This window comes from Triturus cristatus, chromosome 9 (genome assembly GCF_964204655.1).
Source record: "Triturus cristatus chromosome 9, aTriCri1.1, whole genome shotgun sequence".
Lineage (NCBI taxonomy): Eukaryota > Metazoa > Chordata > Amphibia > Caudata > Salamandridae > Triturus > Triturus cristatus.
The window spans coordinates 717762468-717778695 of NC_140592.1; the positions used below are offsets into that span (position 1 = coordinate 717762468).

At 42.8% G+C, this 16228-nt stretch overlaps 1 protein-coding gene across 1 annotated transcript in view; it reads left to right on the top strand.

Annotated features, from left to right (window-relative positions):
- LOC146798594 (solute carrier family 22 member 6-A-like) overlaps positions 1–16228 on the top strand; it is a 315472-nt gene that overhangs the window by 87638 nt on the left and 211606 nt on the right. The window contains exon 3 of the mRNA XM_085625902.1: positions 3026–3180. Within this exon, the coding sequence (XP_085482028.1) occupies positions 3026–3180 (155 nt within the window). The remainder of the gene's footprint in view (positions 1–3025; positions 3181–16228) is intronic.

Here is a 16228-nt window from a genome sequence, read left to right on the forward strand (position 1 = left end):
TTGTTAAAGTTATGTTTTAGGTGTGAATTAGTGGGTTTGTAGGGGGATGGGGGTAGGTATTTACGTAATAATAGATTAATTATTAACTATTTAATTAATTATTATTCATGTAAATTGTGTATTTATAATTATTTAAAGTTAGGCTTTACGTGTGGGTTGTTGGGATTGTAGGAGTACAGAGTGGGTTGTTAATTACGTAATAATTAAGTAATAATTGATTAATTAATATTTATTAAATGTATAATATGTAAATTGTGTAAATATTATTTTTTAAGTTATGTTTTAGATGCAGGTTGTGTTTGAAGGGGTATAGGATGGGAAGTTAATTAAGTAATAATTTATTATTTCGTAATTAATTATTTAATTGATAGTTAACTATGTAAATTGTGTAATTATTATATTATTCAAGTTATATTTTATGTGCCAGTTGTTGGGTTTGTAGGGGTATGGGAAGAAAAGTTAAGTAATTTTTAAATTTTAATTAATCCATACTTTTAATTTAAATCTGCAATTCATTTATAAATATGTCAATTATTTAATACATATATATATATATATTTATGTTATCTATTAGGTGTGTTGTGTTTTAGGGGGATAGTCTGGGAAGGTATATAAGTAATAATTAATCAACAGTTAATTATTCATTTGATAATAATTATTTAATTTATTACTTGATATGGTAATTGTGTTATAATTCTGTATTTTAATTATAGTTTACATTTGGGCTGCTAGGTATGTGGGAGTATAGTGTGGGAATGTAATGAAATAAACAATTATTGGAATTTTCCCTACTGTTGCCTCGACTGGCGTGGTAATAGTATATGTATTATTTCTAAAATGTAATTATTTTGTTAGTATTATTTAATTATGTAATTTTATTTGTTTTTAATTTAATATTTTTTTATATTAAGAAATGTATGTTATTTTTAGGATATTTTTCGTAAAACATATTTTTTCCTATTGTTTACTTTTAAAGTGTTTTCTACTTTATTTGTAATAGTTTTAATTTGTTTTCTTTGTACGTATATATATATTATTTATATATATATATGTTATAGTAGTAAATTAAAAGCAAAACAAAATTATAAGATACATTCTTGTTAATATTTTAAATTTGAGTTTTAATTGATATATGTGTACATACAACATACACATATAAATATCTATGTGTGTGTGTGTGTCCGTGTGTATTTAAATAACTATATTTTTATACATACCTTTGAATGTTATCTAAACATGTTTAATTAACATTATATTGATGTTGCAAGTTAAAATATTTGATATTTACTATTTTTGGTGAATTAATACATGTTTTAAATGTTACACCTCCACAATTCAACGCTTTCCTCACTGTTGCACATTTTGAAGTGGGAACATTAAATTTGACCCCTCCTGAGTCCAATGCTTTTACGACTGTTGCAACAACTGGATTTGGAATAGTATATTTCACCCTTTCTGAGTCCAATGCTTTCCCTACTGTTGCACCTATTGGAGTGAGAATAGTATGTTTTACCCCTCCTGAGTCCAGCGCTTTCCCTACTGTTGCACTGACAAGAGTAGGAATAGTACATTTTACCCTTCTTCTGTTCAATGATTTCCCTACTGTTGAACACACTGCAGTGGGAATAGTACATTTTACCCCGTCGCAATCCAATGCTTTCCCTACTGTTGCACATATCAGAGTGGGAATAGTACATTTTACCCATGCTGAGTCCAATGCTTTCTCTAATGTTGAACCAACTGGAGTGCGAATCGTACATTTTACCCCTCCTAAATCAAACGCTATCCCTACTGTTGCGCCGACTGGAGTGGGAATAGTATGTGTCACACCTCCTGAGTAAAACCTCGACTGGCGTGGGAATAGTATATTTATTATTTCTAAAATGTAATTGTTTTGTTAGTGTTATTTAATTATGTATTTTTATTTGTTTTTAATTTAATATTTTTTATATTAAGAAATGTATGTTATTTTTAGGATATTTTTCGAAAAACATATTTTTTTCTATTGTTTACTTTTTATGCATAATTAAATTCTAATGTTTTTAAAGTGTTTTCTACTTCATTTGTAATAGTTTTAATTTTTGTTCTTTGTCTGTAAATACATATATTATTTATATATATGTTATAGTAGTAAATTAAAAGGAAAATAACATTATATGATACATTCTTGTTAATATTTCAAAATTGTAGTTTTAATTGATATATGTGTACATCAACATACACATATAAATATATGTGTGTGTGTGTGTCCGTGTGTATTTAAATAAGATGCTTAGAGCATTGCCATCAGAGCTGATAGTGGGCAGGGGCCTCCTCATTTGTTCCCCACCTCCAACACCTCTAAAATGGCTGGTGACAGCCAGCAGGAGCAGAACTTCACACTTGATTATGCTGGTGTTGTAGGTGCCTCAATTGGAGTCATCCATCTTTAATACCTGCCGAGAAGAGCCTCACCAGAGACAAAGACTATATCTGTTCTTTGGAGTTGAAATAACCAAAAAAGAGGTACTGTCCCAAACCAGATTCAGGTCTTTTACATTGTGATCAACATCCCTTGTCTGGAAACTTACTATAAAAGTGGGACCGAAAATTCCATACTCCATAGCTGCTAGTTTAAATATGCGCAATAAATTGAGTGATTACTGAAGTAGATAACTGGGAGTTGGGGCCAAGGCAACAGAAGTCCTACTGTGCTGAAGAATAGATCACCTACCACCAGGTATAAGTCAATTAGAAAGTCAGTTAACCACCCTGAGCTGTAGTTGTCCAGCATTTACATCTTACATGTATGTATGGAAGAACAATCCCAGATAGATCATCCCAATCGTTATTAACGTTCAGGAAAATGAAGAAAACATGGCTATTCACACAATAAGTATCCGTGGTATTAGTTTCATGCTGCCGTCCTCAGCGCCGAGACACCCATGGGTATTTGAGCGCTTTATAAATCTCATAAACATAAACAATAAAATGGTGCCATGAGTTACAGCTGCATAATCGTTTTGGTCTTTTTCCTGTCACTTAGGTTTGGGAGGAGAGTCATTTTGATCTGGTCTTACCTGCAGATGGCTGTCACTGGGACCTGCACTGCCTTCTCACCAAACTTCATCACCTACAGCATCTTCCGCTTCTTCACCGGAATGGCACTCTCTGGGATTGGGCTGGATACAACATCTCTGAGTAAGTTTGTAGAATGTGTCTTCTTGAATTAGTCAAAAGTCATAAAAGTTAAACAGTGCAAATAACATGGAAAGGAACAGGGAGAGAGAGAAAAAAGGTTTGTACGTCAAGACATAAGCTCTTACTCTAGCCACTATGGGGCTTATTATCAAGCACAGCGTTAGAATTATCGCCGCTTTAGCAGCAGGAAACTGCTGCTATAGCGGCGATAATGGGCTTGATAATATGCCACAGGGAATTCCAATAGAATCCCATGTTGACACCAGAACATGGGCTTCTATGGGAATTCTCAAGGGCATATTATCAAGCCCATTAGCGCCGCTTAAATTTAACGCCGTTTTATTGATAATATGCCCCTATGTGAGTTATTAGGCTGTGATGCAAATGAGACGAAATTATGATTCACTGAGCTAACATTACTAATTAGGTAGAGGATAGTTTATTAGAATGTATGTCACGATTTGATTACAAAAATATAAGCTGACAGAAATATCCTGCACTAAATATCATTTACAAAAATACATTGTGCTAGGCGATATTTATCTATTATATTCTATTACCATACTTCAGACTTTATTACACCGTATGAAAGGGTCTTTGGACTAAATATCGAGTCCAAAATATCATGTGCACATATTTTGATCCTCGATATTTTTGACACAATATTCAGTCCACGCAATATTTTTGTCCTCGATATTCTGTCAGTGATCCAATGAGAAGGCACTCATATAGGATCATCCAGCGAAAAGAACTGCAGTTTGCTTCTTCCCTAACATTGCTTTATGAGAGTGCAAGAAACTGCACTTGCAATTGATGAACTGGTCATATGCATCAGGGAAGGAGATATTTTCTTTATTGGCAAACAATTCTGGCCTGATTCGTACCTAACCTTGCCACAATCTCGGATCCCATGAGATCACTGACAAAAGCGAGAACCCATTGGGACCCAACGATCAGCATTCCATACTATAATGACTCAACCATGATCCAAACTGTAACTGCAAGGTCATAATGGACTCCAGCCCTATGGGGCTCAGGAGTAGTACTGATGCATGAACAACAAGATTGGGTGTGCACCCCATTGATCTCGCCAGCCAGTCCTTGAAAGAGACAATGCAAAGATACTCTCCAATTGAGAGAGGATTACTGCCTTTCAAGTGGGGCTGCACTCATTTTTACTTTATGGACAACACTTTTGTGTAGTCACGAACCACAAGTTTTTCCTACTACTCTTTAAAAGCAGCGCTCTGCTCCAATTCCTCTGCCAAGAGAGAGAAATTGATCCCTTAATTACAGAGGTACAGAGTCACCTTGTCCTACAGGCTTAGATGCAATATGACAATGGCCTGTCAGTCAATGTTAGAATTGTCAGCTTTAGGGTGATCTTCCCTCAAACCTTGTGCCTTACTGTTTTTGCTGAATTCATTTTTGTTAGCCTTAGGACTCTGCACACTTTGCCAGTGCTAACTAGTGCTTAAGGGCTTGTGCTCTCTCCCCTGAACATGTTAAGATTGACTTGCATCCACTTGGCACATTTAATTAACTTGTAGGGGGCATATGTATCAAGCCCTTTTCCCGTTCGCAAATGGTCCGATTCTCAGAATCGGCCCGTTTGCGAACGGGAAAAGGCCTTTTGGGATGTATCATCCCAAAAGGACATAGCAAATTAGAGAATCGCAAAATTTGCGATTCTCTATTTTGCGATTGCATTTAAGGAATAGCAAATTGCAATTCCTTAAATGCAATGTATGAAGCACAGAAAAAGTGCGATTTGGCCTTAAGGAATCGCAAATTACCACCAACTTCAAGTTGGTGGTAATTTGCAATTTCTTTGAAAAATGCACTTTTTTGAATTTTTCAAAGTGCCATGTGGCGCACATACATGCCCTTAGGGGGCACATACATATTTCAGGGGTGCAGCAGGGTGTCCTTTTGACAGCCTGGCACCTTTGAAATTGCATTCTCATTTTGCGATTCTCTAATTGCGAATCACAAATTGAGAATGTCTTCCCATTCATTCTTATGGGCTTCCTAGCCCATAGAAATGAATGGGAAGGTATTCCTTAATTGCGATTCGCAATTTGCTAATCGCAATTAAGGAATGCCAAGGAATCGCAAAATATTTGCGAATTTTTTATTACATCCCGTTTTGCGATTCTCATATAGCGATTCCCTAAAAATCACTATTTGAGAATCACAATAACGGTATTTGATACAGATGCCCATAAGTCCCTAGTAAAGTGGTACTACGTGTACCCAGAACCTGTAAATTAATTGCTACTAGTGGCCTACAGGACTTATTGTGCCACCCATGTAAAACTGATTCAGGCCATCCACTGCAGTCTGTTTGTGCAGCTTTAGTTAAGGGTGGGCAATAAATTCCGCTCTGCCACCGGATTTTGACCACTCCGTGTTACGCTTGTAATGCAGAGTTCCGTCCGCCCAGACTCTGCCAACTGCTGCATAGCAGATTTTTTTCTCGTGCATGGCTCATTAATGCTAATTCGGCGAGTGTGAGCCAGAATTGCCATCCCCTAGAGTGATTTTTGGGCACTGGGAGGGCACCCGTGAGATTTTTTCAATATGGGCTAGCAACTATTCATGGTGAGAATGCTGCCTCTCACATAGAAAATCAATTTGAGTGGCAGCAAAGAAGCAGTGTCCTCTAGTGTGCTGCGTGGTGCCGTTTAGTCTGATTTTGTAGCGCGGAACAAGCTTCAGCAATAAAGATCATCGCGAGCTGAGCAACCTGCTGATTTCCACTTGCAGAGTTTTCATGTAACTCCACCACTAGTTTTAAACTGGAATATCAAACTGGCAAAATAAACCTTTTGCCAGACCCAAACCTTCTTGTTAATACATTTTAGTCACCCCTAAGGTAGACCAGAGTGTGGCATATTTAAAAAAGTTGGACACTTTCTTTAAACTTTTACATGTCCTGGTAGTGAAAACTCTTAACTGCAAGTCCTGCCTCATCTATAGGATAACATTAGATTACCTTGTTATATTAAAAGTAATATATTTCAACTGGGGGCAGTTAGGAATGTTGAATTTGGTGTCTAAAGAATCATAATTTAAAACTCCTATAATGGTAAAGATGGATTTTAAGTCACAATTCTGTAAATGCCACTTTTAGAAAGTCTTTTGCCCACCACTTGTTGCCTGCATCCTGTATCCTGGGTCACATGACTAGGTGTAGCTGGTCATTGTGTATTGCTCCCAGAAAGTGAGATGGGGGAATACCTATTGGCAGGATGGGCCATTTCTTACTTGATGAGGGAGAGGAGCTCTTACCTACCACTCTTGAATATCCCAAAGTCTCTGCATCACCACACTCAAAAGGATTTCACACTAGTCTTTTGTGTCCCCAGACAAGCTGGGGCCAGGACAAGGACCAGATCAGTGAGGAAGAAAATTGGAAACATTATCGACATCAAACCTGGCCCAGCACGACGCAGCCTGTCCATAACACCGAAGCATCTCAGCGAAAGTTCTTACAAGCCCGATGGCTCCCTCAACAACAACGCAGGACTTCTCATTGCATCTCTTCGACGACAGTTCATCGACTAGTTGCAGCTCAACGTATCTCCTCATTAATGGCTCATCAGTCCACCGCTGCATGACACATCTTGATGCCGGACCTAGCATCTCAGATCATTGTCGACAGCTCCTTCATTCTGGCACGTGCAGTGCGACACAAGGTACTTTCTTAGGAGACAGAGCTCAGTTCTGTATCCGCCCCACGCTCCATTGCAGTCGGCCTGAACTTGTGACGTGGACCCAGTCTATCATGACTTTTTGCCTGTTAGAGCTTGATTTTTACAAAACCTTCAGTTTTACTTATTGGATTTCTGTTGGTTTGGTGTAAAATAATTTATAAAATTTTACACTAATATTCTAAATTGATGTGAGACTTTTTTGTGTTGTGTTTTTACTTTATTACTGCTTGAAGTTCTGAATAAATAGTTTTCACATTACCTCTAAGTTAAGCCTGACTGCATTTGTGCCAAGCTACCAGAGGGTTGAGGACAGGTTAATTTAGGGTGTGCCCATTATTCACCCGGGCAAGAATTGTGAATGCTGATGAGTAGGGTGTCACCCCTCTCAACCAGTAACCTAATTTCCTGCAATCAGTGACATATAGCTACAAACTGCAGAGGACAAGATTGTTCAGAAAGCCATTGAGCAACCTCATGTAACTCCTGGGAGTCCTAACCAGTGATGAGAAGAGCAAAACCTATCTTCAAATTCTGTGTAGACTATGCAGTAAGGTCTGCGCCTCAAAAAGTTGGGTCATCCTGAGGGGCACAGCTTCATCAACCCCAAACCACCACAGCACTATGTGGTCAGTGTAGTATACCGAGGGCACCGAGGAATCATCAAAACGTAAACTAAGTTGATGGAGAAAGTCCATTTCTTGTCATGGATACATTAGTGGATCAGACCATATGTGAATGCTGCTGATGCAAAAGCTGGGAGGTGCAGAACCGCCTGCATTTGTGAAGATAGAGGTGGGATGCACTAAGCTATGGGTCAATTGCAGCACAGATTTTTGCCTATTACGGAATTGACTTGTGCACAAAATTCCCCATTGCTTAGATAGTTCAGTCAATTCAAACAGGTACTCTCCAAATTAGAGAAGAGACTTAGTACCTTAGAGTTACCAACTATCCTCCATACTGTTGACAGATCACCCTTCAAGTGGTCAGATTTTCAGGAATAACTCAGGGGCATATTCTCAAGGAACTATCGGCGAGTTATCGGCACTTTATCACAGCCAAATTGGCGATACATTTATCTCCCCATTCACAAGCTGGTGCAAATAGCCGTTATCACCAGTTTTCCGGCGATAGCATCCTCAAAAAACATCGCCACAGATGACCCCGGCAACTATCGCTAATGAGATGCGGAGTAGGCATTCCCGAGGAAAAATCAGCGACAACACCACACCTCAACATTCTCAAGGACCAGCCTGATCTGCAATAAGATCACAAAACAGGCGATAAGGTACATTAGCAGAAGGAAATTAACACCTTCTCTGGCCTGGTGCAAAGTCGTATGACAAGCAGCACCAGAAATGGGAGCCCAGACCACAGCCACACCTGAAGAATAACAGATGCCATGGATCCACTGATCATGCAGCTCTGAGCCCAAACAGGGCCACAACGCCCTCCGGCACCACCCCCAGGACCCCCCCGGATCCCCCACCCCCTCCTGGACCAACACTGAGGCAGCGGAGACAAAGACATCCTGAAAACGCACCAACCTCACAGACCCAACACCAGGGAATGTCATTGCCCACCACAGGCTCAAAAGGACAACCATCCTACGCATCCTGACCACCATTGCCCACAGGCTGACGGTACCAACACAGCGGATAACCAACATCCCCCCGCAGACAAAGCTGCAGGCTGTGCTGCATCTGTTGGCCTCTGGGACCTTCCAACCAGCAAATGCCAGAGTCAGAGGAGTCTCACAGCCAGCCCAGTCCAAGCCCCCCACAACTGTCCTGGATGCCATCATCAGCTTGGTACCACACTACCTATCCTTCCCCCACACTGTGCAGGAACAGCTGAAGACCAAGCAAGGTGTCTACACCATAGCTGGCTTCCCTCATGTGTCAGGGGGCAATTGACTGCACACATGTCCTACTTATGCCCCCTGGCAACACTGCACACAATATCCGCTACCGAAAGCACAGGCATTCCATCTCTGTGCAGGGAATAGTGGACCACCGGGGAATCTCTACCAATGTCGACGCCAACCACCCATGCAGAGTGCATGAATCCTACATCTTCCGACAGTCCATCATGAATCGGCGCTTCCAGGCTGGCACCTACAAAAATGCGCTGCTCGTTGGCAAGTACCAAATGAACACACCACACACCTCAACTCCACAATCATGCACCTCACAGCACTGGGAATGCATACATCACAAACTCACATACAACATAACAACATGCCCACCCACCAGACACAATAGCACAACCTACTGTGGCAACCTGGGCCAGCCATGTACATAAGCCATCAACGGCTTGGCCTTCAACCACACAATAGCAGATTGTGGGAAGAGGTAGGGACCAGGCATGTGCAAAGGAGGCAAGTGACCGATGAATAGGAATGTACACAATGCCAAGTGTGGCGTGGATCCGATGGCCAGACTGCAGTATGCAGACCACACACATATCCATGTCAACATACACCGCTGGTGTATGGAGTGTAGTGGACAGTGGACGCAACCATGTCACCCCAGCCAGTGGGGAAGATCCTGGAAATGTAGCTTGTTACGTCCCCCTCCTGTAAGCGTGAGCGGAGTGGGCTGGCCCGGCGTACGCCAGGCCAGCGTAGGGGTGTGAATAAAGAGCATGTATCTCTGGGTGTGGGTCTCTTCCAGAATGCCCAACGTCTCTGCCAGGGCGATGCCCCTCACCCCCCCACGAGGCTGATGCTGTCTCCATGAGCGGTGTTGCCTGCGATGCTGTGCGCCTGCTGGACCCTGGCCCGCTGGTCCCCGTACCAGTCCTGCCAGGCCCTGCGCACCCAGGCCTCAATGCACACCTGCTGACACCAGTGTGTGTCGAAGAGGGCCCATAATGTGCCGGTGCAAGCTCCAAGCCTGAGTGCCCCGACCCTGACAGCCTCCTCAGACCATCACAGCCTCCGCGACACAAACCCGCAGTACTACCCTCTCGTTGACGTACTCCACCGGCATACACAGCGGACTAGTGGGTCACGCATTTGGAACTGAGTCTTGATTACACTATGGCAGAGAACATTAATTATGGCTGCTTTTATGTCACTATACTCCCTTCGATGTGGTGACACCAAGTCTGTGTATAGCATTCCAACCACACGTGTCTGTGTGCCCACGCAGACTACTGCCCTCGGGCCACACTGCGCTGGAGTAGGTCACACAGTTGGAACTGAGTCTTGATTTTTCAATGGCAGAGTACATATCATTGCACGCAATGAGAGGTGTAAGAGGATGACACGTTTCAGTCCGGAGGGAAAAAGGATCATGGTTATGGAGGTGATCGAACACTAATGACAACTGCCCTGGTGCCCTGTGCATCGCAAGCCAACGACATGTGGCTATGGGCCCCTGCTGACTGCTGTTTCCGGCCTACACTGCGGTCCAGCAGGCCTCACACCAATCCAATCCAGTCCATACCAGGCAGGACACGTCATCGTCGCTGACTGAACACCCGCTCAGCTCTGGTGCTTTTACCTCCGTCAACCACAAGTCATCCCCAAATGCCATGTCAACGTTGTGTGTTAGAGTTCCAAGAGGAGATCGCTGATCCGCGTCTGGCCCGCGCTGACCGCTGCCTCAAGCCTACACTGAGGTCGATTAGGTCACACATTTCGAACTCAGTCTTGATTTATTTATGGCTGACTTGATACCATTGTACAGGCCTCATCTCAGACTGCATCCCCTTTCAACTCCGGTGCCACTAAGTCTGTTCCCCAAGATCCATGAACACTTTCTGGTTGAACTTTTGTGGCAACTGAGTCCATGGACTGGGGGTTGTCATCACCATCATGTCAGTGATACTGACTCTGTGGCAAAAGCGAGGCAGTAGCATTCCACTCCTCAATTTTCTGCTTTCGGACGGCTTCTACCCTCTGCATCATTCCCTAGAGGACACCTTCCACTGTTCCCCGCAACCCTCCGCCACATTCACCTTGGACGTCGATGAGGAACCGCTCAGCTCGCATGGCCCATCTCACTGCACCGCAAGTCACCGTCCGTGGTGGTGTGCCTGTGCCGTCCACAGTGCATCCGGGGCCACTAACTCTGTGCAGCTCAAGTCAGAGACCCTGGCTCCTGAGATGTTGGATGGCCTCCAAGACAATGGCCTTGGGGTCATCGACGCCATGTGTATGTGGCTCTGCGCTGTCCACTGCCTCCGGACTCAACTGCGTTACACCAGGGCTCACACATCAAATCGAATCTTGACTGGCCCGGATGACGCATCACTGCAGGAGGCACACACCACCACCGCCAGGTCCACCCCCACCCGCAAGAGTCGAAACAGTCATACTGGCAGACTAACAGAGTTTCTCACACCTGTGGTGGATGCCATCATCTGCCTGATACCCTGCTCGGCACTCCAGGTGGCCCAACCTCAGTGCACTGCAGCTCACGGACACTTCTGTTTGCATATTGGGTGACCTCTGTACTTGCTCCAGCTACCTCCATAATGCGCCACCGTTGTCCCTGTTATGCTGGTGTTTTCTGTTTCCGTTTTACCTGTGTTCACGGTTCAAGTTTTTGTCAGCACCAACCACTCCTTGCAGGCTGACTTACACTCACCCCACACACATCCAGCACAGGCGTCACTGTACATGTGGCTCAGCCAATAAAAAGGCTGGGTGCACGTGCTCGTGGCCAGTTCCACAAACTATCTGTGTGTGTCCGTGTGGTCATAATGTATGCATGAGGACCCCGGGCCCGACAGCATTACATTTTGTTGTGTACAGCGGACTTCAACATGTCACTGCAGGCAGCTTGTTAGACCTTGGACATGTAGCTTTATCATCACCCACTCAATACATAAGAGGAGTGTACTGGGCTGTCGTACGAAGGTCCAGCGTGGGTGTGTGAATGATAATTGCGTGCCTGTGGGCGTGGTTCAGTACTGGAAATGTGCAAATGCATGTGCATCTGTCGTGGTGTGGGTCTCCTTTGTGGGGTGTTGTTGGTCCCTGATGGGACTTGAACACCCACGTATGTGATTTAGTTTGGCTTCCATGGGCTCTGACCCCACCCGCGCCTGTTCGGCCACCTCCTCTTGGCATTCTGACACCAGGCATTGGGATGCGATGTGTGCCTAGGTGACGTGTTGGGAGCCATCCATGGTGGCGGGTGCTTCCTGCTGTGTGGTCTGTGCAGGGGCTGGGGTCTCCTCTGTGTGGCTTGGCTGCCCTGCTCCTGGGGGTGTGTTGCCTAAGATTTCCATGGGCGGTTGTAGGGCTTCGGTGTCGATGGTTTGGTGGTACCCTCCGGCATAACACTGATGAGTGGTCTGGTCGGCTCTGCAGGAGGTGTTGTTTGTCGATCTGCAATGGGATGGGGAGATGCGTGTTGACATTGTGTTGAAATGTATGTTGTCACATTGTTCTAGTTTACATGCAGATTGTATGACTGTGTACATTGTGACTGTTTGTGAGGTGCTGGATATTTGATGCGGGACAGTGGACATTTGGACTACATGACGGATGTGTGGTTGTACACGTGCATTTCCGTCTCACAGTATCCTTATTATTTTGAAAATTTTATGCAAGAAACAATCACATTTCAAAATCTACAACATTGTATAGGTGACGACCAGAACCAACATATAAATCATATAAGGTGAATTGACAGGGCAGAGTTCTACAAAAAAAAAAAGAAAACAAAAAAGCAAAACATGAGCCGCAGGCTCTAGGAACCCAAATAGAGATAGCAATAGAGCAGACCCCAGTAATGAGTATTAATCAAAAGAGGATTGTGACACACAATATACCCTATCTTACAGACTATTCAATCCATTCTACAATTGGCGCCCATATTTTTATCCCCTTTGCTCTCTTTCTATGTCCCTTTGTCTTATAGATTGCAGATTCCATATTAAAGGTCGCCAGAAGTCTGGCCCTCCAAACAAAAAATGCCGGAGGATCTGGGGAGATCCAATCTTTCGTAATACAAGCGCCCAGGATCGCCATACAAATAAACAGAAAGGAAATTATAGACTTCTGTCTTATTTGCGCTTCAGCTTCTGTTTTAATTCCTATCAATACCATCTCCCCAGTAATGCATACTGGTGATCCCACTACTACTGCCAAAAAGGATTGAATTGAAGATAGGAGATCCACTAATTTTGAACACGTGTAGAACATGTGGACAGCATCTGCAGCTGGAGTACCACACCTATTGCATTTAGATCCTGCTCCTGTACCCCATTTAGCAATCTTACCCGGTGTATAATATAAATCATAAATAGCCATATAATGTTGTGCACGCGTCCTACCAGTCATTAATATTTCATTTGCCAAGGCAATAGAAGTATTTAATGCAATTCTTTCTATATTTAACTTCCTTTCCCACCTTTCCTGACAATACTGTAAGTCGTCTGGCAATAGCTTTATCAACATAGAATAGAAAAAACCAATAGGCATACTTTTCCCCAACTGTTCTATTAAGGGAATTTTTCTAAATTGGTGCATACCACCTGGAACTAATGTATTGCAAAAGCTACGGATTTGCAAGTATTTAAAGAAGTCATGTTTTGATAAACCATATTGTAGTTTTAGCTCTGTTAAAGATAAAAATTGGCCATCTAGACAGAGATCTCCTAAGCGGGAGATCCCTTTCTGCTTCCACCTAGTAAAAGTATAGTCTCGAAAAATTGGAGGAAGTATACCTACAGCCTCAAAAGACCTAGATGCCGCTTAATTCGCCTCCAGATAGCAAAGGCAGCCTTATAAATTTTAAACTTAGTTTTTTTATAATAGCTGGGTTCAGCAAATTTTACCAAGCAGCAATTTGCCTTTTCACCCAATCCAAATTCATAGATTGATGGACTGTGGCAGGGCAACAGCTTAGCCCTTTCTCCAACAACCAAAGGAGATATGAATTTCAATGCTGCCGCCTGGTAATAAAACAAAAAATACGGAATCCCCCAGCCTCCCATAGTTCTAGGGAGCACCCTCTTTTTGTATGCCCTTCTATGCCTTTTATGGTCCCATAACAATCTAGAACTAATGTTCTCAAGCCTTTTAAAGTATATAACTGGAAATTCAAGTGTAATGGTTCTAAACAGCTAGAAAAGTTTTGGCAGCACCAGCATCTTTAAAATGTTTGACCTTCCATGCAGTGACAGATGAAGATTGTTTATTCTCTCTAAAGTAACCTTAACTCTATCTAATACTGGGTTCAAGTTAATTTCAGGAATTTTATTGACGGGTGAAAACAACTTGATTCCCAAGTAGGTAGCTTCCGAGAGGGTGGAGATGCCGTCCGGAGGGTTACCCCCCACACATAAAATCTGAGTTTTAGTTAGATTTAGTTTATAGCCAGACATTAACCCATACTGCAAGGCAAGGTCTTCAGTTGTTGATAGAGCAGAAGGAATATCAGTAGTGAGAATAACAATATCGTCTGCAAATGCCAGAGCTCTATACTTAATGTCACCCACTTCCACAGGTTTAATGTCATTAGACTGATTTAATTTAGACAAAAATAAATCAATGTATAAGGCAAATAATAAAGGTGAGCTGGGACAGCCTTGCCGTGTTCCGCGGCTAATTATGAAAGATTCTGACTCTCTACCCGACAAGCGTATACACGAATTAGGTAATTGATACAGTGACTTGATAGCTTGGAGTATGCCCGGTCTAAATCCCTTCAAACGCAGTACCTTCCATAGAAAAGGCCACGACACCCTGTCGAATGCCTTCTCGGCATCCAACAGGATGATTCCAATAGGGGTCTTTGTAGCTTCTGCCCAGTCCATCAATGCTATCACACGACGAACGTGATCAGTCGTATCGCGGCCAGGAATGAACCCATGCTGAAGTGGTGAAACAGGGGTGGAAATAATACTCGACAGATGGACAGCTAGGACTTTGGAGTAAATTTTGCTGTCAGCATTGATTAATGAAATAGGTCTGTACGAGGAAGGTAACACAGGAGGTTTGTCTTTTTTAAGAAAGACTGTGATTATTGATTTCTGCCAAGACGGAGGGGGTAATCCCTTTTGAGTACTTAAAAACATTGCCTGCAATTCGTCTTTTAGAACCGAGAAGAAGGTTCTAAAGAATTCCAGGGGGATCCCGCCTGGGCCCACCGCCTTACCTACCGCAAGGGATAACATTGCTGCCTCCATTTCCTCAATAGAAATATCGGCCTCTAGCTCTTCTTTTTGTTCTGGAATTAGTTTTAGGATCTCATTATCTCCCCAGAACCCTACAAATTTGCCTTCTTTATCAGTAACATCTTCATTTAGGTACAACTGAGTATAAAAATTATTAAAGATCTCCAAGACTTTCGCGGGTTCTGAATGGATTTGCCCAAGTTCATCCTGAATTGAATCCACCCTCCTAGCAGCCTCCTTCTGCCTCAATCTTTTACCAAGTAGCCGCCCGAATTTTCTCCCACCTCATATAAGTCTGAACGATGAACCGCAATTTGGACCGCTAACTTGGTAGCGAAATTTTGGTAGACCCTCATTTTTTGAACAGCCAGATCTTTTGCTATCTGATCAGAATCCTGAGTATTAATAAGAGCCGCCATAAACGTAATTTCTAAAGCTCTCAGTTTATTCAACTCATCCTCCTGTTCTGCCTTTATTCTGCGTTGTTTATTAATCGAATAACTAAGGGACTCCCCCCGCACCCCGGCCTTGAAAGCATCCCATATCATACCAATTGGAGCAGATCCACGATTAAATTCGAAAAACTCCACTATCCATTTAGAGATTTGTCGCTGAGAAGCAGGGTCAACCAATAACAGACGCTCAAATGTCCATGTTTTTTTAGAGGGTCTATACAGTGTTTCTACCTCTAATTCCAGAATAATAGGATTGTGGTCAGAAATTATTTTTGGTTGAATGTCAATCCTCGCGTTAGTCAATAATTCTAAGGCAGTAAAAAAATAATCCAATCGAACATGTTTCTGATGAGGGGCGGAGAAAAATGTATGGCCAAGGTCGTTAGAACTTTTCAACCACCAGACATCTACTAGACCAAAATCGTTAAGGAGACCCTTGGTAGCCTTAAAAACCCTAGTCTTTTTCCCCTTATACTCCATGTTACTACTAATGTTTTCATCTCCTCGCAGATGTAAGTTAAAATCCCCACATAGGATTTAGGAGAAGGCCACAAGGCCAATTCAATACTGATGTCATTCAGCATATCGGGGTCGTCAGCATTAGGCCCATACAATGAGCAAAGAGTAAAAAGAAGGCCATCTGTCCTCATCTCGATAATGGCCCACCGGCCAAATTGATCAGTCTTAACACGTTTGCATTCCCCCCACCCGTTTTTTTTAAAAATAGCAACACCT